Below are 2283 nucleotides of genomic sequence, written 5' to 3'. Positions count from 1 at the left end.
CTGCTCCTTGTCGTTTCTATCTCTGACTTTGTCCTCTACAAGAGTTTCTGTTTTTTTTGCTGGTTCTTCAAATGTTCAATAAAAACATGTATGATAATTCATAACGAAGAAAGCTTTGTAAGTATCCCCACTAGTGAAGACTGTCATTTCCACAACACTGGCCCCCTCCCGCCGGAGGTTCGCAGCGCTGTTGAAAAGGTTCAGGAGGTCCCTGTATTAAGCACGTAAACCTGTGACACAAAAATCACAAAACTCAGACCACCACAGACTGTTTTCCTTCGTGGTGATGAAGGAAAATGCTGGGCTGGCATGAAAAAGGGCATTTATTCCCTTCAAGAACCTGCAGTTCAAAAAAGCACCCCGCCAACAGCCAAACCCATCTGTTCTCTGATTGGATAGTTAAATTTGTGATTGACATGACATTGGCCAATCAGATGAAAGGAAGAAAAGTAGGGTCAAAATTCATACTTGAAACTTGAGTGCAGACTTTCTCACGTATTTTTGGCTAAGTCCACACAAATCTTTTTTTCAAACACACAAATTCTTTTTACACATACAAATCCTGATTTACAAGTACAAAACTGATTTACACGTACAAAATATTTATGACCGCAATTTGAACCCATACTGTTCGCTGATGACATTTTTGGTAAATATCTGAGCGCACGCAGAGATTTTCATTACAGAGTTGTGTCTGTTTTTAATACAGTGTTGCCCGGGGGCCGAGCGAGCACAGCGAGTCGGTGTTGGTTTGGCCTTACATAGATATTATTAAACCGTTTAACGATGAACTCATGAGAGTGGGAATTTCCTGTTACTAGCAAACTTTTACTTTAGCTCTGCTGTTTTCCATTCTACTTTGCTGGAGTCTTCCTCTTAACTCTAGCATGATCACACAATTTTAAACCTATGCCAAGGTGCAACATGCTTTCAGCTGCATCTCATTGGCTTTATTAGCTGATAAAGTATGAAGCACTTGGTCTTTCTTGCTTTACTCTATTTAGTACTTGAATAAGCACTCAAATCTGATCTTGTACAAAGACTTGTACAAAACGTTTTAGCGAATCATCCAGTTATAACCTTCTGAAAAATATTCAGTAGCATCTCAAGGTTTCCATCTGGGAATGGTATTTGCTCTTTTGTGTCCTGTATCCTCCGCTAATCTCTTAAAACCTCTCGATATAAAGATGCAGGAGTAGGGTGCCACGCTCAGTCTCACCTGCCAGAGGCTGCAGAAAAATCTCTCCCATCGGGTGAATAAATGAAATTCCATTCTGACCATCAGCTGTGATGTCATCTGTCAAAGCAGCATCGCCTCCTGTCAAAAACAAACCAACAAAAATAATAGTAATAACTTTAACTCTTGTCTAAACGACAGTTTTCTTTTGATGTAAAATATGATTATCAAGGCAAAAAAATACCTTAATCCTAACTCAAATCTAGTTCTTAACACTGCTTGCAACAGTGGAAATTGTACATGAATGTTACACTAAAAATGAAGAACAGATTGCTGGCACAGAAGTAATGAATCAAGCTGAGCAGTATTTTCAGCAGATCGCAGTCAAAATAACCCACAATCAGCTGATACTCCTCTATGCATTCAGTCATCAAACCTCACAAAGAGGTTCGATGACTGAATGCATTTGCTTTAGCCTTCCAACAGTTTTTACTCTCTTGCATGTCCCTCTGAAACCCTGTCAGCTCTGAGTTATAAATGTTAATCTGCAGAGTAGAGTACTATACAAAGGACAATGAAGATGAGCTGCCAGGAAGAAGAGGAGAGAAGAAGAAGTCCATAGAGTAGATTCATGGATGTAGCGAAGGAGCACATGCAGAGGGTTGGTGCGAGAGAGAACAAAGCTAAGGGGACAAAGTGAGATAGATGCAACAAGTCCTTTGTGGTGACCACTAAATGGAGTCTGAAGAAGAAAAAGAAGTACAGGAGTAGGGTAGTAGTGCCAAGTAGCTGACTAAAAATTTAGTCTGGGTTGAAATAACAATATGATGACAAAATACGGTTACCTCTGTATCCTCCTCCACCTCCTCCAGCTGTGCACGCACCGCCTCCTCCTCCAAACCCTCCGAAGGTCGACCAGCTGAGCTTAGACAGCGCCAGGGGGCATGAAGATCCCCCCTCGGCACCTTCCACCAGGGATCTGCCAGCCATCAGGTGAGAACTTGAACTATCTTTCCAGCCGCCACCTCCACCTTTAAGGGAAACAAAACAAAGTCATTCACTGTTACAAGAGCTACTTTGGGAGCATTGCACAAGGTTGTAAAACA

At 41.4% G+C, this 2283-nt stretch overlaps 1 protein-coding gene across 1 annotated transcript in view; it reads right to left on the bottom strand.

The window, feature by feature from the left end:
• ltk (leukocyte receptor tyrosine kinase) overlaps positions 1–2283 on the bottom strand; it is a 66210-nt gene that overhangs the window by 17095 nt on the left and 46832 nt on the right. The window contains exons 15-16 of the mRNA XM_005724102.2: positions 2023–2208; positions 1220–1318 (exon numbers count right to left, since the gene is read on the bottom strand). Coding sequence (XP_005724159.1) covers positions 1220–1318; positions 2023–2208 — 285 coding nt within the window. The remainder of the gene's footprint in view (positions 1–1219; positions 1319–2022; positions 2209–2283) is intronic.

Source organism: Pundamilia nyererei, unplaced genomic scaffold, assembly GCF_000239375.1.
Source record: "Pundamilia nyererei isolate P.nyererei 1_Seehausen unplaced genomic scaffold, PunNye1.0 scaffold00010, whole genome shotgun sequence".
NCBI classification, from domain to species: Eukaryota; Metazoa; Chordata; class Actinopteri; order Cichliformes; family Cichlidae; genus Pundamilia; species Pundamilia nyererei.
Note: the sequence above shows the minus strand (reverse complement) of the source record. Positions and strands in the feature narration are given on the sequence as shown.